At 40.7% G+C, this 22,048-nt stretch overlaps 2 protein-coding genes across 4 annotated transcripts in view; one reads left to right on the forward strand and one right to left on the reverse strand.

Annotated features, from left to right (window-relative positions):
* SCG3 (secretogranin III) overlaps positions 1–5,396 on the forward strand; it is a 29,759-nt gene extending 24,363 nt beyond the window's left edge. For all 3 annotated transcript variants that reach the window (XM_035335356.1, XM_035335359.1, XM_035335358.1), the window contains one exon: positions 2,143–5,396. In XM_035335356.1, the coding sequence (XP_035191247.1) occupies positions 2,143–2,261 (119 nt within the window). In that variant the 3' untranslated portion in view covers positions 2,262–5,396. The remainder of the gene's footprint in view (positions 1–2,142) is intronic.
* Positions 5,397–7,897: 2,501 nt separating this feature from the next.
* On the reverse strand, positions 7,898–17,685 carry LYSMD2 (LysM domain containing 2). Its single transcript, XM_035335360.1, has 3 exons — positions 17,340–17,685; positions 13,318–13,655; positions 7,898–8,679 (listed from the first exon to the last, which is right to left on the reverse strand). The coding sequence occupies exons 1-3, from the start codon at positions 17,535–17,537 to the stop codon at positions 8,628–8,630; spliced, it is 588 nt and encodes a 195-aa protein (XP_035191251.1). The 5' UTR covers positions 17,538–17,685; the 3' UTR covers positions 7,898–8,627.
* Positions 17,686–22,048: the final 4,363 nt, after the last annotated feature.

The raw sequence follows: 22,048 nt of genomic DNA on the forward strand, positions 1-22,048 counted from the left end.
TAAATAAACATCTCTCCCACTGCTAGGTGTAGGCTGCTGTGCATTCTGGTACATTTTAGTGTCCACAGAACACAACTGTGAGTCATTTAACTAATACATGCAAATAGCACATTTGAATTTTTCACAGACTACTTAGGCAGTTTATAGTTTCATGATGCTAACGGTAGCCATTAAGGAACAAAAATAAATTCTGTGATTAATTGTAGGATGCAATGTCAAATGGCAAGATTTGAACATGCAAACAAGACCTCACTTCATTTACTACAGCCATTTCACAGCTTAGTGTAATGCTGCAGCTGTTGTGGTGAATATCAGTTGAAGCTGATTTTTCTAATTCATTGCGCAAATTAATAGGTTGTAAATACGCATTAGGAATTAACAGACCACTACCAAGTTCTAGGAAAAAATATTGAATTATACTGCCATGAGATATTCAAATTAGCCAGAATTGGATAATATCTTAATGGTTATAATCTCATGAAGAATGTATTTAGGAATTAAACCTTCACATCTCCATGTAATGATCAGAGAATTGTAAATACTATTCTATTTAAAAAAAATAAACCTAGGAATTTAGATGTGGTTAATGTGGATATTATATTATATTAATTTAGTATTTATCGTTCCATCCATTTCTGTGAAATCTTTCACTGGAGACTCTCATTCTATCAACATGAATCAAATCTCACACCCTTATTACTAAATGGCTATTTAGTAATTACTGAGATCCTATTACTGAGATAGGATGCAGAGACAAACAAGTTGTATTCTCTCAAGTAATCCCAACAACAGACTGGAAATGAAATCCTGGCCTCAGTACAGCAAATGGTAAAATAAACTCAGATATGGACAGGGCATCCCTGCAGCAGTAGGGTGTTTTGAATATCTATTTTCTGTATTAGTCACTTGAGATTACCTCATACTGTTATAGAAAAGATCACAAGCATTAATTTGCTCCTTTAATGTCTATCTACTTCTATCTGGTTTTGGTCACTTAGGTGTAAAAAGACAGAAAAATGATTTTCTGTTTTGTTACCAATGTTCAGTTTGAAAGAAAGTCTTTCCATTTATGTATGGTGGTATACACTGGACTACATTACAAAGTTAGTATTAATACCTCTTGAAGGTTCTGTCCATGGAATAAGTCACTTCTACTGAAATTTTCAGGATGAATCTGTTTTTATGAGAGATACTCATTAATTTAATCTACTGTGAAACCTTAAGGCATTGATGTTCTCCCAACTACTAACTTCTGATTCTAACAAATTAAGCTTTATATTTTATGCAGTAAATTATGTAACTGAAACATTTATGTGGGAATATACTGGATCTGTGCTTGGCAGAGTTAAAACTACACAATAGGTTACCTTTTTTAGTTATTTGAAAGATTGCTCTAAAGCAGAATTCGCTTCATGGGACATAGGGATGTTTTCCATCACAGGAAAATGTTGTGTAACGCATATACTGTGAATCATGCTGCATAGATGCAACCATCTATCAGAAAACAAGAAAGGATCTGTCTGCACTCTATTGCAGATTGACATGCAAAGACTGTCAAAGACTACTTTGAGAGTAACACTGTCATAAAGACTACTCTGCAGTATTTTTCAAGTCAGGATACTATGTTCTGTATGAAGGTAAACAATTATATCATGTCCATTTACTTGCAGAAATTTGCTTTCTTAAATTTTCTAAAAAGTCAATTTTTACTGCAGGTATCTGTAATAAGTGTAAATTTTACTGGGATTTTTATAGGAAACAGTCAATTTAATATTTTCATTTGAATCCATGACAATTGTGAAAATATTAGATTTTTTAAAACAGCTTTTCCATGCAGACTAGGACGTTGAATCTCTGGACCTGAAAATATTCTTACTTTAGCATTTACCAGCAAGCAATCAAGCACAAGAGATGATTACTCTTAAATAGCAAAAGAACCGAGAGATGTAAGAAGACATTGTGTAGGTGTTTTTCTTTTTTTGTTTTTCTTTTTTTTTTGTTGGTTTTATAAGTTGCATTTATAGTGAACTCTCTTTTGTTGGATAAAATGCATTTATTGGTAAACTTTGCAATGGCATTGCTTCTTAAGTGAAGCAATATAATGGCGATGACTCACTGTGTAAATGAATTCTTATTTTTCAGATTATGATCTTTCAAAGCTGAGAGATTTCATTGATCAGCAAGCTGATGCGTATGTGGACAAGGGCATCCTGGACAAAGAAGAGGCAGATGTAATTAAACGCATATATGGCAGCCTGTAAAAAGCTGATGGCTGCCAAACACGTAGAAAACTAGTATAGCTTCCCCTCCTCCCAGCTCAATGACTTATGATCTGTTATTTTGAGGATATCATTAGAAATGCTCTGTTTACTGATATTGTACTGATAACTTTCTAGACAGAAGAGAGGAGCTGTAGTGCTTCGTGCACAGACTGCATACTGTATTTTCCTACACTCACAAATCAAACCTAATCTCCAAATTCTGACACTGAATTTCTATTTGACAGGGTAAATAATTATGTAATGTTCTCTTTGATTTATTTTTTGTGTTTGGTTTACTTTTGTAGATAAAAAAATCATTTTTGATGGACAGGTCTTTTAATGATACCCCTTTTTGCTCTCACTCCACTAGCTTTCTATAGATGCAACTATGTAAAGGGCATTATTAGAAAATAGATCATAGTTCTCTAAATAAAATATTTGAAAATAATTTACCTATTAAAGTTTTCATTAATATTATTTTACATCCAGAAATCTTGTTTTAAGTCCTAATATTTTTCCTTGACCCTTTTTCTGTTTCTTTACATAGTATTCTATTACTTGAGGCATAGTGTCATTAGCTAACTGATAGATCTTTAACACTACAACTGCCACCTTTCATATTACAGAGCTGTATTCTCCGTGTTGTGGCTTCATTCAGCATGTATAAGTGTTCTTTGGTACACCATTTTATGATTGTGCATGCCTTAGTCGAATCCCTTATCTGAGCAGCCTGATAACAAGTGTAAATAGCCATTACTTTCTTAGGGGGGGGTGGAAATAATTAAAACCATTTTGCAGGGAAAGGAGGGTTTTCAACTGGAGATACTTTTAGGAACATGGGTCCTGTTTTTCAGAAAGACAACTATCAGATCTCAGCATCCCTGCATATCAAGGCCATGGTCTGCTTACTGACTTTGCTCTGTGTTGAGCAATATAATTTTTGGCAAATACATGCTATCACTAGCCAATTACTTGGTACACACAGGGTGAAAAGGGAAACAAAACTGTCACCCTAATTCTTCTCTCTCACCTTACAGAGCTTATGAAGAATGGTGTAAGAAATCTTTTCATATTTAAGTGGATTGATGATGGTATGCATGAAGAACTCATGAAACAAGAGCAAAAGTAAAGACATTTTCAAAAAAGTAAATTCTAGACACAGTTCCTAAGATGCAGATCCCGAGACTTGTCCCATGCAGCAGTCATTTGTCTAAATGAACTTCAGGAAAGTTCTCTTCTCTTTACTTACTGGTTCTTCATTTCATTGATCGTTGTTGAGGCTATCCCTCCTATGATTAAAAAAGTGTTAGCTGATGCAGAGATCAGTAGCCACCTACCAGTGAAGGCAGAATTAAAGAGTACTGCTTGCATAGCACAAAGTTCTCTACGTGTTAAATGGTCAGATCATTTCCTTTCTTAATCCTCAGCATATTTGGACACAAAGGTGGATGAGGAGATTTGAACAATATTTCCCAGCCAACTGAAATAAACTTTGGCATCCCTGCAGAACATAAGTTATCAACTGAACATTATCAACAGAACATTATTGGTAACCAATATTAAATAAATGTGATAGCAATGAGGTGTAACAACATATCTCTTTGAAAACTGATGATACATAAGCCAATGAATGCATCCAAAAATTACATCTTGATGAGGATCATTGAATTGCAGTATCAATCACTAATGGTGGTATTTTTTGCTAAGGTCAAAAATAATACTCAGAAATTTAGTCAATGTAACCTTTTTCTTTGAAAAATAGTCCCTTAGAAAAGCAAGAGAAAATAATTAGGAAAAAATAATTCATGTTATTTTGAATCATTGTATTTGTTTTCTTCTAAAGCCTCTATTTGTTATTAGTATTATCATTTGCTAATGTTCCCAAAGAACAGAATGTCTTCTTGTTCCTTTAGATCTCATTTTTTTTCTGAAACAGCTTGCGACTTACTTTCTTCTCTGACTATCACAATGAAAAGGTGGACTGTTTCCCAAATCTGGATTTACAAACAACATCAGAAGAATAACTATCAACCTTCACAGTTGGGGAAGTGATAGTGATCTAAAATCTGTAATTAAAAAAAAAAAAAAAAAAAAAAAAAAGGCAAGGTTTCCTTTCCTAATGGCTACTTTGTAAAAAGCAAACTTTCTTCTCCTGTCAATATAATGAGTAGTATAATGATATTTTTAATTTTTGTTAGAAATTAGGTTCTCCCTTTGGCCTCTCAGACATCTATGCAGGAGTCTGGTACTAACGGAAAGATGCCATCAACCAGCAACCTGTGATTATAACATTTTGTGTCCACAAAAAGATTGGTGCGATATTTTTTAATCTCTGCTTTTGCCAAATCTTGTAACTTCAACAAAACATAGATGACATCATTTAGCAAAATGTCCAAATAGATATGACCTGATTCCAATTCAGAGCATGCATAGTCTTGGTCCTGTTCCGTGCTTACCCTGCTCCTCTGTATCATCTATGGTACATACATAGACATATTAGACCTACGTGATGTCTAGCTGAAAACTGAGCAAGCCTTTTGATGGCTAGATAAGCAGCCTCAGCCATGGTTCTTCAATCAAGATTCACTTTCCATCCTGTCCAAGCCCATTTAGCATGTTATTTGAATGTTTCAAATACTGCTTTGATTGCTGGTACATCAAATGAATGTCTATCAGTTACATCACCTTTCAGAACTAGACAGTAAAAACACAGCCAGCCAGATGAATCACACTGTATTTCTGAAAGGCTTTGACTTATGCTAAATAAAATCCAGCTTAGTGACTTGAGTTTCAACCTGCAATACAGACCAGTCCTTATTTTGAAGGAACACTTGGAGCACATCGACACCAGACATCTGATGCCAGTGTATTTAGTACATAATTTGTAAATCCTATCCTGTCAGTACTTTTATTTTTCTTGTGAGAAAGGTATTTTAAACACCTGCACAACTCTGGTTCTAAGACTACAAAAATCCATTTCTATGTTGTTTGTATCTCTGCTGGATCTTTCGGAAAGCATTCGCTCTCAAAATTTTCACTGAAAATGTAACAAGTACGATATATATGGTATTCACATTTTGGGCTTTTCTATTAACCTATTGTTTCTGACACTATATTAAACATTTTACTACAAGCTATGATAGTACAAGGCTGGTTTTGTGCGTTAAGGAGAATGCATCTTTTCTTCCCTATGCCTGGCCTTTTGAGGAAGCCCTCAGCATGGAGCAATAGGAGTTCATCGCTGATGTCTGCAGGAAGGGGGAAGCCCCTCTCTGAAAACATTAAGTGGAACTATAGCACCCAATGGCTGCAGGTTTGTCCACCACAGAATAGCTGTAAAACAAGGAGTATAATCTCTACTGTGTGCTTTACTTCTGCCTAAAATTTCCTCATTGGTAAAAATGCAAAGAATAAAGTTGAAGTATAGGAAGAACAAAGGTGGAGTGAAAAAACAGATCTACAGGAAATATACAGGATGATGTATAAATAAAATATATAGGAAACACTGTCATTTCATTAAGTAATAATGTGATGGTAGGGATTAAGATATTAAGACATTAGTTATCTTGGAGTCTTAGGAACCTGTTGTTTATGGAGTAGAGAAACTCCATCTTGAATTACTCTTCCTGTATTACAGAAATACTATTTCCAGGCATCATTTTCTCTCAGCTTTATTTATTTATTTATTCTGTGGGACTGCACACTTTTGACCAGCACTCAGCCAGGAGCCAGGCAACTTGCCACCGCTGCTGAGGAGAGCCCGAGGGCTCGTCTGGGCCCAGCTGTGAGCTGAGCTCCGCAGGTGCCACAGCCTGCTGGAGGCCCTGAGGACACAAAGAGAAGTGCCTTGGGTGGGGGGGGAGTGCAAATAGAGGTTGAGGTCTTGTTTGGGTTCAGTTTAGTGCTGCGGGCTGAGCTGTGTGCCCTCAGGGTGCTCCAGGTGGGAAGCGAGCTCTGAAGAGGTGTCTTCGTGGCTGCAAGACCTGTCCCTGCTACGTGGCAGGCCAGGAGAGGAGCGGAGGAGGCCTGTCCCAGGCTGTGGCTGGCAAGGTAAGGCCTCCTGCAGGCAGCCTTTGTTGTGGCTAATGGTGGGGCTGAAATCCTCCCTGTGGGAATGTGCTTGCTTGGAGCAGGGGAGATGAGGTAGGTGGCTCTGCTGAGCTACGTCCATGGTCTTGCAAGGGGTGCTGTGTTGAGTGCTGGTGAAGTTGGGCTTCCTCTGAGGAGAAGCCCTGTGGGTTGATCCTGAGGGCTGCTGGCCTGAGCTCTGGGGCTTGACCAAAACCTGCCCGCGTGGCTGCTCCTGTCTGAGGAGAAAGGTGTGCGGTGGTGGGTTTCTGCCCATCTCCTGTTCCTTCTGGCTGGCGGAGCAGGTGCTTCTAATACCCTTCTGCGTGGCTTTCCCAGTCAGGAAGCCTACATGTGAATGGTGTCACTGATAGCCTGTTGCCTTTTTCATGGAGGTCCTTCATCCTGTGAGCATGGCAGTGCTCCTGGGAAGCATGAGGTGAAGTACAGTTGTCAGGAGCTTGACTGGCCTCATGTGGCTACTGGAAACTGTGCTTGTGGTGCAAGGAAAGCTGTGTTTCTGACCTGATTAACAAAATACACTAGTCCTGGGGGCTGGATAAGTGCTATTAAAATTGTAAATCTTCAGCAGGAAAAGTTTGTTTGTTTGTTTGTTTGTTTTCTAGGTTACAGAAACACATCTGAGCCTTAAGCTAGAATCTCAGAAAGGTTTCTTCTGGCTCTGGTAATGCCCTACTAGAATTAACTGAAAACAGTGGAAATTAGCATCTAAGCAATAGATGTAAATCCCCATTTAAAAAATACAGAAAGATAAAACGAACTCAGCAGTCTCCACAGGAATGAATGCTTTCTTTACTCTCAACTTTCCCTGCTTCTTGGGAATTTGTGTGCCACTACAATGGATCAGAGCTGGAGACATCCTGAATGAGTCTGCTGGACTGAAATTCCTGCAAACTCTAGGGACGTACTAATTCCTGCCTAGATTTGAACTTGTCTTTCCAGGGCTTTTAGAGGCTTACTTCTAGTGTTAAATTTTGAAGCAATATTGAAAGCTAGTTACTGTATTGCAGGAAGTTTTCTCTTCATTTGAGCAAGCAATAAACTATACAGGTGAACTGATGAACAGGTAAGATCTGTCACAGGAGGGATGCAGCAATTCTTTACTGAAGTGTTGTGAAGCTTGTTAAATAACTGAGGAAAAACAATCCAGGATGATTAACAAGAAGTTGCTCACATATTAACTACAGGGTGAAGAACAAATGCAGTTTGCATTCAGCATTCCTGAGCTTCAGGTGAGATCAATTTGCAGACCTGAATGCTGACATCTTAGAATAGTGAAGGCTTACCAGTGTTTTTTATTAACTTTAATGAAAGTTTTTGGTTGACTGCACAAGTAGATCAAATAGTTTTTTAGGAGTCTCATTAGTAGTAAATATTTCTCAAGCAGTAAACTCTTGTGTTAAGAAATTACTTCATGTGTGTAAGGGAAGAGGCAAGGGTGGAGCTTTGTATATAGTAAAGGAGCACATTTGCCCTAAAATTAACATCTAATATCACATGTAATTAGATAAATCATTCTTCATAAAAAAGTCTAGAACCAAGCTGACTTCATAATGAACAAACATTCAAATTTATTTATTAAATTAAAACCACACAATGTAACTGCACACAAGAACACAGATCTGATATTTCAATGCTTTATCTTACAAAAGAAAAATCTCTTGCTGTAGTGCTTCCCTTTTACTAGCCAATGTTTGTACACAGTTCTTTAATAGTAAAGGCTTTAACTAATGAAAACAAGCCAGACCCCCCTTCCTAGAAATAAAGGATGTTCTTATAACCACACAGACACGTACAGTTCAGAGGCAAGTTCTGCAGCCCTGAAGTAGACACAACTTCCACAGCAAGCTTGCCTGTGTCTGCAGAGTAAGTAAACTTCCACTTACGGTTTTGTCATTTACAAGCAAACTTACTTAACATCTTAAATACTTAAAACAAATTTCACTTTAACAAGTATTTACAAAATCTTTACTAAAGATCAACATCCTGCGTAAAGGGTGACCTCAAGGATATATTGTTGCTACCATGCTACAGTTTGCACAGAAGGGGTATAAAGGCCATTGCTAGTTTTGGAAGGCTTAAACCCTTTGTTCATATAGCATAAGGACATTAACCTATGGAAGGCAGAAGAGGTCATAATTTCAGTGCAATTACCCATTCATGACTTGTATAAAGTACATCATGATGATGAGTCCAAAAGACTTTTTTGAATTATTGACCATTTAGTTCTGTAAGAACTGATTTCATGGAAAGTTTTCCGGCCATCGCATCTGTCTTCTAGTGGTGATACGAAGAAGTTGCATAGGGACCTTCCTCATTCTCCTCCTCTCTAGAAAGGAAATGATCATAATCATCAGATCAGGGACAGATATCATGCCTCAACAGTACAAACTTATTAAAATGTTAACAACCACTTTTCCTAATGGATCAAAATAGTTAAGAGTAATTTCCTAAGAACACAGTTGTATACTACTGTTCATTATACATGCCTGGAATCCTCATTACTTTCAAGAACAGAAGGCTAAAAGTAAGTAAAGCTGTAAAGGTTCCACATCATCAGGCTGTTTAGAGCTTAACTATTTGTGGTATTTCTGATTTGGCGCTATTATAAAGGATAAGCAAGTAGAGAGCATGCTGGAGTTCTATTGTTCTATCTACATCTATTCTGTTCTCCCATTTCTCTTCAAAAACAGTATTTGAATTCTACATTTGCTTAAAGCCTTTTGAGTGGCAGAGGATGCAGATGGGCAAATGAGGCAATAAGAGGAGCGATCCATCAGTTGTATCTGTATCTGTCTTGATGCTGCAAGGATTTTCCCTGAGTGGATTTGTTAATACATACTCCCCGTGCATCACTCAATATTGAGACTGATCACTTGGATTTTCTTAGTGGAAAATAGTTGCCTACAAACTCTAGTGTGATGACTGGATAAACCACAGTTTATTGCTATTAAACATCCTCAGGAAACATCAGTCTGCTTACTGTTTACTTGACAATACCGCCCTTATAAAAAAGTGTTCATATATACAGTGCGGTGTGGCAACTGGTACTAAAATGAACACGTTAAGTACTACAAAGACCATCATTTTCTAGTAGTATATCTTTAAGGATAGGTTCAGTAACATAATTTGGAAGCTGCTGTCAATTCTAGCGTGTTGGTGAGGACTGAAAGACTTCAGCTGTTGTGCTGTGAGTTTCAAAGGAGTTGTTCTTAATGGTGTACATGCCTGCATACAAAGGTACTGTTACTCACGTAACCTAATAACGGTACAGGCTACACTATGCGTTTCAATCATGTTCCGAATGCCGTCATGCTGACTTTTTCCTGCTAACTTCTAAGCACCATTAACTACTGCTTAAATTTTGTATACCCCCCAGAATACAAATGGGGTAAAGCATGGAGTAACCAAGCTGCTAAGTAACTTGTTCTCATTTTCACAATCTTCCTCTCTTCCTGAGTAGTCCAGAAAAAAATATCTTAATCCAAAGGTATTTCTTTATTTGAAACAACTTGACAAAAAATTAAACCTCCCAGAAAATAAGGTTTTGAGTTAAACTTGCGGTTATTGCAGGGATATGTGTGACAGCAGTACTAGAAGATTAGCCTATCAAGGTAGCAGAACAACTAAAATCTAAGCTGTTCATACCTACTTCCCCTGTGAAATATGTACTTCAACTAGGGGCTCACATGGCGGTCTTCAATACAGGGCACGAGACTGGCATTTGGGTCACAGCCAACTTTGAGGGGTTTCTGTATGTGGTGGGATGTTAGAATTATGTAGTGGGTGACTGTGTTTGAAGCTAAGCAAAGCCGTGACTTGCTGTAATGTGCAGAATAAACTTCTAACCAAGGCTCAGGAATGCTGCAGTTGGCAAGACAGCTTCTGGCATTCTATCCCAGGCTGCAGTGCTTTGCTAAGCAAAGAGGTTGACAACACGTTACTCCAAGCCAAGGTAATGGTCAGGAGTACTACTGCTGTAGACCTTCAGAGTTGTACATAGCAAGTAGAGCTTATTTCATACAGTCCAAGCCAAGCCAAAGCTTTATATGAAGTAAGATTACATAGCAGCTTTGGTCCATTGTCCACAAGCAGCAAAATAGCAGTGTGTATATGTTTAATGACTGAATCTTCCTTTACTTTTAAGATGCTTAAAATAGTGGAGTGGTAAGTCACTGTAATATTCCCCTTGAGGCAGAAGGAAAGGAACAGCAAAGCATTATAATGTTTTATAGTTCTGTCTCTTCCTGAATGCTGCTGCCACTTGGCCCAGCAGGAGGCAAGCATAGAAAAATGCCTGCTGCAAGCTATTGTATGCGTCAGGCCACAATAACAAATGCTAATAACCACTTCCATGAGACTGAGCACACTTGTGACTGAACAAGGAAATTTCAATCCAATCCTTAGATGCTTCTAGCACCCAGACTTAAACAAGGCAGCAATATGAGCTCAGCTTCTGGAAATGTGGGTCTCCACAGGTACTCTCCTTTATTGAGGTATCTCTTTTGTGAGCTGATGGCGAACAATTATTGGACAAATTAAATGAACTTGTTGAAGCATTTAAAACTTGTAACACCGTATTCTTTCCTAGGCTCAGTTCTAGGCAACAAAGCTGGTGACAAGATAAGGTTCTGTTCCAGTGCTGCATGCCATTTAATTATATTGCCTCATATAAACACTGATGATTAGAGAGGCTCTATTCAATTACAAGGTTTTCAAAATCAGTCACCGAAAAATGCAATTACAGAAAGGTGTGATCTGTCCCAGAAGCATACATTTGGCCTTAGTGTTCTAGCCTATCGCACTCTGAAATCCTAAGTACCCTACAAAGAGCTTGCATTAGATCTCTGGTGTTCTGTCAGATATAATAAGCATCACTAAACTCAATTTCAGTTTCAGCATCCTGAAATATACCTAATAGCATTTTGGGCAAGATGAAGCATTAGCATTTTCTCAAGCTACTAACTTGTGTGCCGTGTGTGGAATAAAATGAGTACCTTCCATAATATGCTAATATAAGAGTTCCCTAAATATGCTACAAACAACTTGTGCATTTTTTGGCCTCTTACAAAAATACTGTCCAAAACAAAAACAGGGCTTCCTGTCTCAGGCTGCTCACCTAGGGCCGTGTCTTGAATAAATTTGCTTGCTGCGGTGATCCATTAAACAATGACTTCTTGGTCAGTGAAACTCCAGTAAAAGTAGTATTACATGTAGGTCTACGTGTATTTTTCTGTAAACTATCTAAGAGCAAAAGGCAGTTAGCACAAACTGAGTAGATCACATTCTATGGTCTCTAGCACTTGTCTGCTTGCATGGCTATTGAAGCTTAACTTATCTAAATCTGTACCTGCGTGCTCCTCACCCTTTTTACCTAACAGTGAGAAGCTTTTGTCGGGATGAAGTTAACTTCAGAAGTTAATATACTGCATTCCTTTGAGAGTGCTGAAAGGAGTAACTTCAAGAGTTATAATTAAAGAACAATTCACCATAAGCCGCCCTTGTAGCACAGGACTGTTGCTGACTCTGAAATAGATACATGTACCTAAGACAGACACCAGGTGAATGTGATCAGAATTGGTGCATTTAAGTGCACACATTCTTGGTGACTTTAAGGCCGACCAAAGTGAAGAGCCATTTGAGATGTCATAACATCTGTCAAATCAGGCTGACAGGTATGGTGAGATGTTAGGGCTTCAAGTTTTGGAGCTGATTTTAAAGAAACTGCAAGCAGAAGCAGATGTTCTTGGTAATGTAACTTGTCCTACTGCATTCCTTGTTCCTGGGAAGGAAACTTTGTAGCAGACCCTCCTGGACCCTCCCTTCCTAAACTGTAGGTTTAGTAGTACAGGAAGTGGATATTAGTAGTGGTGTGCTGCCTGTGCAGTGTCATTTTCACCATATAGCCTTTGCCACAGCATGAGCAGAGCCAAAGTGAATTTTCTTCTGCAAACTTTGTTGAAGGGATGTTAAAAACAATTGCCTTCCTCTGACAGGGACTACAGTTTAATTTCACTCACCTTAACTGCTGGGTCAACACCTACTCTAATGGACGTCAGATACACATCTAATGATCTGAGAGTCATCAGCAGCGCATATTTTGATAGGAATGCTCTCCATGGTTTCAAATATAATAATGTAAATGAAAGAGTTTGAAGGAGGAGGGATTTGAGGTACAATAGCATTTTTCTTTCATGTGATCCAGTGAAAACAAAGTGTGCTAGCAAGATGTAACACTAAAAGCCGTCCAGCCTTCCGAGAGAGCAGCTCTAAATTGCTGCTGTTCTGATGATGGGGAGCTGTATATGGAGTACAACAGATAAATTGCATTCTTCAGTTGTCTCACAGGATATTTTTCCAAAATGAGGCTTATCCAACTGCTAAATCTGATGTACTGTTTCCCCTCAAGTTTTTGTCTGTTGAACTTAGTTCAAGTTGATGAAATGACCCTTAACTTTTTTTGAAGAAAAAAAAAAAAAAAAAAAAGGGACTATGCTCAACAGACTTGGTCCTGGAAGGTATCAGTATTTGAACTGAACTGGGATGATGGAAGAAGCTTTGTATCAAACAACTTTCTGAAAGCCAAGCATGTATCTGCTGGCATAACCTCTTTCCAGCTCTCCACGTGAAGAGAAGAGATGCAAGGTCCCTGCAGTCATACCAAACTGGGTTTGCTTAAATAGTGCTCACTTACACAGCAAGACACTTTGGAGAATACTGGCCTTCTAGCTTTCTTAGGATGCTATTGCAGTCCTATGAACACCATACACTGAGGCAGCCTTTAACTACCATGTCAAGGCATCTGCTAATGGTGTACTGTGATTTTATCTTGTGCATGATGATTGCATAGACTTGCTCTTGACAAAACTACAGCTGCTATCTGAGATACTCCACAGAGAGGGTCCAGCTTAGACTGAAAAGCCTTCAGGATGAAATTAAGATGCTTAATACTAAAAGTGGCATTTACCTGACACTGTCATCTTTTAGTTTTCTGGCTGCTTGTTTGGATAACTTAATCTGCAAGTCCAATCTCTGTAGAAAATCTTTGGCAGACAGTTCTTCTGGTGCAGTGGGCTGATTGTCAGGTTCTTGAGGACTGGGAGAAGAACTACTTTCTTCCTGAACTGTCACTGGGTCTTCTTCACAAGAAGGGGAGCTGTCAACAGTTTCATTCTCAGGAGACTCCAGTGAATTAAGTCCATTGAACAGTAATGGTTTCTCTGATATCACAGGAATATTCAGGGTTTTCCTCAGAAATATACAGTCATTAGTGAACAGTTTATTTGCCCTCTTTATTTGTTCCATCTGAAAAAGACAGGAAAAATGTAAATTATTACGTTTTGGCAAAGTATAAAATGCCACCTTCTGGAAGTACAACAGTAACCTTTAGTTAGAATAAGACTACACTTTTGCAATGATTTCATTAAAGGATTTTTTTTGCATTCAGAGACTTCAGAGCAGATAGTAAATCTTAGCCTTGTTAACTTAGTGTTCTAGCTTCTTCCTTGCATATAGACTTGATTCCATTGTATTGGTCTTCCCAGAAGTCTTGTACTAGCTGAAGATGCATTTCTTGAATAGTCTTCCCATCTCTCTACAGGCTTACGTGAATAACTTACGAGGAGGAAAAAAAAAAAAAAAAAAAAAAAAAAATTATATGGCAAAAGCACTGCTGGTTTGGCTTTCATTAGAGTAAGGCTCAGAACTGCTAGCAGCTGCTATAGCTGAACTACTTTAAAAAGCATGGATAAACAAGGGGTGATGGTTACCTTGAGCATCCTAGGACTTGCTGGTTTTGAACAGTGAGTACCACAAATGTTGGAAGAGCTGTATACACTTCATCCATACTATGCTCCTCTATCCGCAGCTGATGTAATACCTTCAGATTCAGCTGAAGTCCTGACTTTCAGTGAGGAGTCAGGCAGTGAAAGGGATGGGAGATCCTAAACAATTTCTGATACAGTTACATAGACGACATGCTGCATGTGTCCGGTTCTACAGCATGATTAACAAGCTCCTGTGTGTCATAATGCGTGTTAACAGCTGCTGCATAACTTAAATACTCCTTAGGCAACTTTTAGCCACAATGCTCCATAGCCTACTCAGCAAATGCTACCTCAGGACAGAAGCAAGAATTCATTAGATGCATCTCTCTCAGTACTAATGTATGAGGAGCTGTTTGTTCCATACTTAATGCTATTTTTAATAGCATCTCAGGTTTTCTACAAAGAAAAAGCCCCAGCTGAAGTTCATACTGCTTCCCTACTAAGAATATTAAGTTCTTACTCATCAATTTTTCTTCCAAGTCAGTAAGTTAATGGCATGGTTGGATTTAATAGCTGAGTAACATCCAATGTCAGAAACTTCCAATAAGAAAAGCTTATTACTGTCCCAGCTCCTGAAGACTGGAGACTATTTTTGGTGAACCTTACGTAGTTTAGAGCCTGTTTAAGTTTCCTCCCAAGCAGAGTACCATCTGAAGGCCAATAAGAAAGCTATGTGACTTGGTAACAAAATCAATAATGGCCATCAGATGCAAGTTTAAATGTCTATTTTCAAAATTTCTGAAAGTCAGTGCCTTTCTTAATAGTTATCAAAATAATTTAAAATGCCAGCTGGAGCTCTTCTCAATTAAAAATACAATATAAGATTAAAATAGCTATTTCAACTCCAGTTGTCTTATCAATGGGACTAGGAAGCTGATGCTTCAGTAGCTGATAAATAATGCACTGTACTGCTCTTCTCTGTCCTACTGCACTGTAATTCTACCTCTGGTTAATTCTTCCTGGAATATCTTTTAAGCACTATCTGGTGGCATTCTGCACTAAGTATCAATGAAAGAGGAAATATGTCTCTAAAGAATGTCCTTTGCAATCCTGAACACGTTACTTGATAGTGTGCACTATATTCTACTCTTTCTACAGCTCTGACTCATACATTCATAGGTGTATTGCCTAACTAGCAGGTAGTTTACTTAGCGCTAGGAAAACTCAACTGATTTGTTAGCTGCAGACTTATAACAACACATATTGCTCTTAATACTGTAACTGAAAATTAGCTAGTGCATAAACTGGTGCTGAATTCATCCAAACCACTTCCACTAACAGTGGAACAAGTAGTCCTCACCCTTCTCCCCCACTAGAAGGGATACCTTTGTATGATGGATGCTGTACTCTAAGTGAACCATAAATATGATACTAAACATGTGAGCTATTAATCCCAGAGTTAATTTACCCAAGTGTTCAAAGAAGATCTAATAAATATCATACAAGATTAATGATATCTGGGGGGAGAAGGGCAGCAGAAGCTGAGGCCAACCAAAGCACAGGGAACTCCCTCTGTCCAACATGTTATTTTCATGCATCTTAAATTGCCTATACATATGTCAACTCAGGCACCAGACAAGTCTGTCTTTTGCTACACAGTAATTCCCTCTGAGGAAAAGCACATGGGGGAGCTTCTAAAGCTAGTAATGCTGGAAGTAACGGCAGCCTAAGGTAATTCTGATGTTCCGCAGTACAGCAACTCTCACTTTCAGGTAAGTATACAAGACATAGGAAGCAAGTATAACGGCTCCTTAGAGGAAGCCAGTCCTTGTCATTGTGTGAATGTGTAAGATTCTTCATTTTTTTTAAAACAAACACGTCTGTTTGCATTCATACCCTGGGCTGGAACCATCAAGGCAATAACAAATGACTAACTTGGCAGTACCCATAGGTTAAACTGACATGGAATCTCCCTTCCTCAGTTTCAGTCTAGTGATGCAGCTCCCATTCCTAAGCAGAATACTGGCAACATAGAATCAAACAACAAAGGAGATCTTCAAAGCGAGCATTCATATTTTAAATGCATCAATAGCACAGCAAACGTTTATTAACTTTGTTCACACGATGGGTTTATGGTTTGTAAGTTAAACATTTAAGACTGGTAAAGTTTATATACAACTTTAATTTAGCTGAAATTGTAGAGTTTAGAAATGCCTTTTTTTGAACTATTTTGTAATTCATGTATATGTTTTTCACTTGCTGCACAGTGCCAATACTTATGTTTTGTTCTTCTTTCAGAAGTGTAAATACTTAGGCCAGAGGCTATCCATCATGAAAAGCATTACCAAAAAGTAGCAATAAAAAAAAAAAGGCAGCAAGGGTCACTTTGCTCTGCCTCAGTACCAAGAAAACCTTCATTTTAATGTAGACCACTGTAAATTCAAAATGCCACTAACTCTGTCAACAACATTTGGTTCAGCTACTTTCTATTTCTTCCCTTAAATATTCCTTTCACAATGAAGGCTTGATGCTGCTGAAGTTTGTTGAATCTGGAAGGCCTTAGTAGATCTTTCAGAGCCAGAGAAGGAAATGAAAGCTGTTCCAGGCAGAACCTCCCAGTTCAGGACTGCATTGTACCTCTTTCTGTTTGCTGTGTTACCGGTGCCATGCTGCTGACTACGATCAATTGTTTGGCCCCCAGCAATTCTGCACGTTGGGACTACTGAAGCTGCATTTAGACAGCTCAGCTGGTAGCTCGGTGGGCCCCAGACGAACTGGGATGACAATGTGAGGAGCGGTGTCAGAGCCTGCTGATAGACCAAGAGCCCTGTGCATGGAATGGGCTGGCCTGAGCCTCCCAGCGCTTTCACAGGAGTGAAGCCTCCTCCGTGGGGCGCGACGCAGCACCGCTTCTTTAAGTTACCTCGGGCTGGCGGTGGCTGGCCGATGGGAGGACTGAGCCCTGAGGCTGCTGGCAGATACTCTCCGGGTCACAGCTGTGTGTCAATCTCGACACAAGGTGTTTCCTCAACAGAGCCGCGATGGTCACAGCGAGCGTAGCGGTGACTTGCCGTGTGAGCACGGACGGGCCGCCGCGCTGAGGTACGCAGCCCTGGGGCTGCGGGTGCTGCAGACACCGAGAGCAGCAGCAGCACGGCGCGGCTTAACGGCGGCCTCGGGGCCCAGCTCCCCCGGCTGCCGCCCCGTCCCGCCGCGGCCTTACCGTGACGCCGTACTTGAGGGCGATGCCCTGCAGCGTGTCCCCGGCGCTGAGGCGGTGCTCCACGTAGCGCTCGGCCAGCGGCGCCGCCACGCTCGCCGTGCTGCCGTACGAGCGGGCCTTGGTGCGGGCCAGCCGCTGCGACAGCTCGGCCTCCGACTCCGGCCCGCCCGGCGGCTCCTCCCGCAGCGACTCGGCCATGCTCCCGCCGCCCCCTCAGCGCCCTGCGCCCCGCCGCCCCCCGGCCATGGCGCGGGGCCCGCGCCCCTCTCGGCCGCCGCCCGCCGGCCCCGTAACGGCGGCAGCGGCACGGGGAGAGCTGGCGGCCGGCCCGCCCTGCACTGCGCCGCGAGCCGCACGGCGCCTGCGCGGGGGCGGCTGAGGCGGGGCGGGAGCCGTGAGGGGAGCTGGGGAAAGCCCGGGGAGCTGCGGGCTTCTGCGCGGTGTGGAGGGGCTCGGCGGGGGGGTTTATGACAGGAGTAGCTCCCGGGTTTTCCGTCAGTGCTCCTTAGCTAGAAACCTGCGTACAGAGTTTCTTTGGAAGCTGAGCCCTTATTAAGTAATAAGCTTCATAACAAATGGTATGGTCTGTATATATGGTGCTCATGTGCGTGCACCCAGGGTACCCAAATACCAGGGCCACACGTACACATATGCAGGGTATCCAAATACCAGGATGTGCCCTATAAAGCCCTCTCAGGGTGGCTGGACGAGAGCAGGGCTTCTGAACCAGCTGCCCTCCAGGCCTCAAGCCACTGTGATGCTGCGAAGTGGTGGGTAACAAACACCATGGCACCTTTCTGTTCTGGAAGCTCCTAGAAAGACAGACCTGGCAAAACAAAAGATACGTAAGAGCTTAATTGGTTTATGTGATAACATCAGCATTCCTTAGTGCTGTGTGTATCCACGTAGTTATTTATGGGTATTTATGTCAGCTGACAATATCTAGTTGTGGCTTTTGAATGGGTTGTGTTCACTGACTGTATCGTAGTCTCTTGATGAAGGAATAGATACAGAAATGAACAGAAATGAATGATCTGACAAAGGCTGTTAATCTGGCCACATGTTTTCATGCATGTGCCAAAGCTGCCCTGCAAGATGCACTGATTACTGGTAAGAACTAAAACAGCAGCACCGCACCATCGCAAGAGAAGCCAGGGTGACAATCCCAGCGTCTAAACAAACAACTGCAGGCAATACGTGGATAGAACAGAAATTGATTGCAAAAGTGGTTAACTTTTTAATTTTTCTGCAGCTATAAAGCATATTTGGGAAGTTGTGGGCTACCTTGAGATATGCAATTGAGGCTACACCGGCTCTGTACGGAGCACCAGATTAACTGTGACCTCCGTGCTTTCAACTCCTTCGGAAAGTCGTAAACCTGCTGAGCTGCATCAGCTTTCAGCTGCGGCCCACCTAGCGGGAGAGCTGAAGAACTGCAGGGCAGCCTTACTAAAACCTCTGCTCTGTGCAGCCGTGGCTCGGCCTCAGCCTCTGACAGCTGGTCAGCGGAAGCTACGAGCATCTGGATGCCTGCCCGGAGCTGGAATTACTCTGACCAGTTACTTCAGCTAAGCAGCTTTTAGCACAGGGGAGCTGCAGTTCAATAAAATGAAAATGCCATTCGGTGTTACAGATACAGTGAGTTGAATGTTGAATCAGTTTGAAAATGCATTGTATGGGTGTAGTAACATTAGCTATAATGTTATCTTAAACTCTATGTGGAATGTGTGCAATACACTTTAAATCACTGTCACACCTGAGAGCAGCAGCAGCCCTTGCGTTAATATATGGATACTATAGTTATTTTAATGCTGAAAGCTTTATCGTAGTAATAAACCTTTGGAAGGATGGGTATGAGTGATTTTTTTTTTTTTTTTTTTTTTTTTTTTTTCCTGGAGTTGCCAAACTGTGTTCTTTCTATCAGCAATTCATAGAGATGTTTGTTTCTTACCCCTCAAATCCACAGGATAGCTGGGACAACACTTGGATTCGAGATGTTGCCAAGATACTTGATTTGACCAGCTGTCTGCCTCTTCTCTAAATAAATTGAATAACTTTGCAAACAACAACAAAAAGTTAAATATTTGAGCCAGAGCTTAAATTAGGAAGCCCATTTTTACCTGCAAGCATTTCTTATATGCATTGAAAACAAGTTACAGAAGAAACTAGAAGTGCCTTACTGACGACACTGTTTTTTAAGGAAGGAAAATGTTAGCAGTGAGAACAGGGTGTCTGTTCTACTGAGATGTCTTCATGTCTATGACATGAGAAACTTGAGGGAAATGCTACCTTGCCCAGGGCTTTTTGGTTTGAGGTTGTTAGCTGCCCCATCTGACCATGGCTGAAGCTCACCAGCTTCCCAGTGTCATGCCAGCTGGGCCTGGAGTCAGTGCTGTAGTACGATTCTGCATTGTGCCTGTGCTGCCTGTTTGTTGGGTTGCCCTGTCTGACTCCAGACAAGGTAACGAGCTCCTCTGGCAGCAGGCTGCAGGTCTGCATTGATTACCCATCCCCAAAGGTTTGATGTAGGGTTACCAAAATCGATGCACTAGAAATAACTCCTGCTGTAGCTTTGGGATTCTAATTTCCCATAGTTCTCCCTACTATTTCCTATATATATATATCCCATATCTCCCTACCATATTTCCCACATCTTCCTACTATTGCCTGTAGTTCTGCCTACTGACCTCCAGATCAGCAGCTTACAGACATACCCGGGTATTTCCTGATGGTTGGGGCTATGAGACAATTAAAGCTTTAATTGCAGGGTTTAGTGCCTGGTCATGACCTCAGTTCAGCAAGGGAGTTTCTTGGCAGTGCTGTCTGCTGCTTTCCTCCCTGTTCTCTTCTGCCCTTCCTGTTTCTGTGTTGCAGCTTCTGCCACCTGAGCTTCTAGTTTGAGGGAGCTGTACTTGACCAAACCTGTTTCTTGCACTAATCAGTCATTCTTTAGGTAATGCTTGCACTGAAGTCACATAACTGGGGGTTGGACTTGCTGCTCTAATCAAGTTTATATGGGATGGAGGAGTTCACTCCTGAGTCATTCTGAGCCTGTCTGCAGACATCATTGCCTCTATTACTCATTTCACGTTTGGGAGGTTATTGCTGCAGCTATAGTGGTTGGAAACACAGTTTTTTAAAAGAAAGCTTTCTGTTTGGACACCTCGGTTAAGTACTGTGGAGTGTCTGCCTGACATAAGAGTTTCTTAGAGTTAAATCTGTGGAGAAGTGGAAACCTCTTTTTGCTTTTTCCCTGGGGACATATTCAGACCTAGCTAATGGGCCTTGCGTTCTTGTATAAAATCACTGTACAGGAATTGGCTATGGACAAAATATGTTTAACTACTGCTTCATAAGTATTGTAGCATTAGCTCAAAGGTAGCTCTAGTAATGAGTAATGCGTTCAGTTAGGGACTCCTGTCTCCTCTTGTCTATCTAAATTAGCTCTGAGGATGAATTTTTAGTAGAGCTTCATGATGAAACTTTAAGTAACCAACATTATTTAAGTGTATGCAGTCCATTAACTGTCTGTCAGCATTGGGTATGTAGCTGCCCTTTTTTTTCTTTGAAAATCATCCATATCTAGGTCGGGAACTGCACAGTGGTTTTGATTTATTTACTTCAGTTTGTTGACCTATATAATGGTTAAAGTCAGGAAGGTTCTAAAATAGAGATCAGTATCAACTGAGGCTAGCCAAGGCAGCCTATACAACTTAGTGGCCAAGGAGAGAAGACAATGCTTCTTAGCCAGGTAATCATTCTGTTAATGATCAGGCATTCATCAGCTGCTTTGTCAGTAAAGAAACCTTGGGCCAAATCTACATTGCGAAGGGTTAAATGAAATAGAGCATTATCTAACTTCATTTACGAAGCAAGCTCAGACGTTACAACTTACAGTATCTGTACTGATGGGGGACAGGGTTGTTTTAACTTCAGGAACAATATACAATCATCTTCATGGATTAAATATGTGGGCAAGATCACAGTAACTAGGACAGAATAGATGAAAATAAGGCTGCCCTTGGCAATGGGCCGTGTATCAAGCTGTGCTGCCCACCTCTGTTCATGTTGCAGCCTCTGACCAAAAAAATGGTGCAGTGTAGGACAAAGATCAGAGACAGCTTCTGCCTTTAAAAATAATAGCCCTGGGTTCTGGAATTAATCGCAACAAGGAGAAAAGGTTCTGTATGAATGTCAAAGGGAAAGTAAGTTTGTCTGAACTGATGCACATTACTTAAGCTGTTCACACATTCCTAATCTAAGTTCATTATGTTTCAGTATCAGCTGTGAGCCATTATTAACTAACACCCTTAGCAGGGGTTACTATGGGTTTCTATATTAACGTTATAAGCGTGTTGCAATATGTGCTGTGAGTTTACGTTCTCAGAGCTTTTTTTGCCTTATTGTGTAAGGTGCCGGTGAAATCTTGTTCCCTTTCCCTACCATTGGCAGCAGCTGAATGCCCGTCCCGGCTGTATGCTAGGTGCATGATTACCCATGGAAGGACCATGCACTTCTTCATTGCCTCCAGTTTTTCTTGTTCATCACCTGCCACTTAGGAATGTGAATGCTGCAAGTCCCATGCTGAGGGGAGCAATCTTGCACAGGAAAGCATGTGAGTGGTTTGGGTTGTGCTATTACAGACATGTTCCATTTTCTCAAAGCATGTGGCTTCTCTTGTCAGCTGCTGGAAAATGATACCAGCCAGT

Source organism: Oxyura jamaicensis, chromosome 10, assembly GCF_011077185.1.
Source record: "Oxyura jamaicensis isolate SHBP4307 breed ruddy duck chromosome 10, BPBGC_Ojam_1.0, whole genome shotgun sequence".
NCBI classification, from domain to species: domain Eukaryota; kingdom Metazoa; phylum Chordata; class Aves; order Anseriformes; family Anatidae; genus Oxyura; species Oxyura jamaicensis.